Source organism: Simochromis diagramma, unplaced genomic scaffold, assembly GCF_900408965.1.
Source record: "Simochromis diagramma unplaced genomic scaffold, fSimDia1.1 OVJJ01000418.1, whole genome shotgun sequence".
Lineage (NCBI taxonomy): Eukaryota > Metazoa > Chordata > Actinopteri > Cichliformes > Cichlidae > Simochromis > Simochromis diagramma.
The window spans coordinates 620,209-622,598 of NW_024387407.1; the positions used below are offsets into that span (position 1 = coordinate 620,209).

General features: G+C 43.3%; 1 protein-coding gene across 1 annotated transcript; it reads left to right on the top strand.

Annotated features, from left to right (window-relative positions):
- Positions 1 to 714: 714 nt before the first annotated feature.
- Positions 715 to 1,525, top strand: LOC120720776 (P2Y purinoceptor 14-like). The gene is made up of 3 exons (XM_040010550.1): positions 715 to 822; positions 954 to 1,210; positions 1,381 to 1,525. Exons 1-3 carry the CDS (start codon positions 715 to 717, stop codon positions 1,523 to 1,525), a joined length of 510 nt encoding a protein of 169 aa, XP_039866484.1.
- Positions 1,526 to 2,390: the final 865 nt, after the last annotated feature.

The following is a 2,390-nucleotide window of genomic DNA, read 5'->3' on the forward strand; positions in this document are numbered from 1 at the left end:
GACACGCATCAAGTAGGTAATAAGCAGACCACCGCTGTTGAAAAAGACCAACTAACTAAATCAGATAAGTCTGTGGTGGTGCACATGTTGCAACTTTTTAGCAGTAAAGACAGGAAATAAGTCAGAGCGCTGTTTAAAGTTTGGTTACTGTGTGTTTCCTCATTTAGGTGATTTTATTAAACTGAGAGGACATAACAACCAAGCAGCTTTTCCTGATCACTGAAAACGGGGAAAATACAGGTGAGTATTTTATTCTTTTGTACTGGCGATTACTGGTGAAATACTCAATATCCCTCTCCACACAGCAGCACCACAGCTCGCTTCTATCAGTGTTCCATGAAACGTATTACTGACTAACATCGAGGGCATGCTGGTGCCATCTGGCCTAATAATCAACCTTACCTTCTTTTGTGGGGTTCATTGTAAACAATCTGTGATGAATATCTCGTTATATTCAGTGTTGTTAATCAAACATTCCAATCTAAAATTTGATTAAAGTATTTTCGCAGTTTTATTACAGTTAATAAGACTCGTTAATCACCTGAGACAACTGTTGTGAAAGAAAGGGCCATGGATCAAAATTGTTTGTAGTAGAGCTCAACACAAGCTACGCTGCAGTTTGTAAAATTAGTTTGTTGCGTTAAAATAAGGTTAAGACCGTGAAGTTGCATCCTCTCAACAATGTAGGTCAGTGGATTTATTTTCTCCAGAAACATGGGTGACTCAACAAATGCGACGTCATCTCCCAACCTCCGACCCTGTGATGTTGTCAGAACACCAGTCCATGCTTTCTTTGTGGTGGTCTACAGTCTGTTGTTTCTGGTAAGTTTCAGATTTTCAGATGTGCTCAAGACATGGAACTTCAACACACCTGCTCTGGTACAAATTGGTTTAAGGTTCTCTGTGCATCTACCAAAGTCCTGCCTTCCCCATCCTTTCTGCACCGCATTCAGGTGGGTTTACTCCTCAATGGCTTCATCATGAAGTTTTTCTGTTGTCGCTCAGCAGCGGCATCGAGCAGCTTGATGGTCTACCTGAAGAACCTGACAGCTGCTGACTTCCTGCTCTGCCTCTCTCTGCCACTGCGCATCGCCCACTATGCCAGCAGCTCTCCTATTGTTCAGGAGCTCTACTGCAGCTTTGGAGCTTCTGCCTTGTACCTCAACATGTACGCCAGCATCATATTTATGGGGTACATTGCTGCCAACAGGTACAGAACCATTAGTAATTTAAACTGCAGTTCATAACCATGTTAAAACTGTGATTAATGGGTTAATTACACACATCGTCGCTTTTCAGATTATTAATGACTTCTGAAGATTTGGGAACTGTGACTGATTAGTGAAGTTTTTCACCGCCTCTTTTCTCTTCACTCTACAGGTATCTGAAGATCGTCCATCCTTCAGGAACTCACGTCCTGCAGACAGTGCGAACTGCCCACATCATCTCCATGGTCACCTGGGTTTTTCTTCTGGCTGCATCAATTACATACACTATCCTGTTTTTCATCACCAAGAAACCATGACCTCAAACTCCATCAGGTGTGGTTATGTTAGGGACATCGGTCAACCTGTTCTCAAAATTACCCATGTCAGCTGCACCATCATCTTCCTCGTGATCTTCATATCCCTGGTCTTCTTCTACTACAGCACCTCCCGCAGGGTGTTGCAGGCACAGCAGAGGCAGCTGGCCTCCTCTGGCTCTGAGAAGCTGGTGAAGTCTCGCAGGAACATGTTGGTGCTGGTCAGCATCTTCTGTGTTTGCTTTGTCCCCTATCACCTCGTTCGACTTCCCTATACTTTTCTGTGGAGCAGCTGCTCTGTTGGTTCAGTGTTGTACTACCTGAAGGAAGTGGCCACCATGGTGTCAGTTTTCAACATCTGTCTGGACCCTCTTGTTTACTTTTACCTCTGTAAGACTTTTCGGGCTCAGGTGAACCTGAGAAAGGTTTGAGGGGGAAGAACATCCAACAAGCAAACCAGGAGAGTGAGAGCAGGAAGGAGCAGGCTGACATTGTTACAGCAACAAGTTAAACCAATGAGCTTTAAGGAAAAGTTCAACATGTTAATAAATGCTAAGATGTACATTTGTTTTGAGAGTCAGATGAGTTCAGTGATGTGATGGATCCCAAGTCTTCATGAACTCAGCACAAACACACTCCCATGCAGACAACATGCGTGTTCATGTTTCCACTGTCAGACTTTATCTTCTCTGTCTTTGAGGTTTTCTCGTCTTCTGCTGATGTCACAAAACCAAATATCATTTTTCTCATTCAAATCATGATCTCAGTCTGCTCAAAGGTTGTGGTTTCTCCTCTGAATCTTGTCAGCAGTTCAGTCAGCAGCTTTTAATTTGTTTAAAAAGCTTAGCGGAAGTAGTCAAACACATGT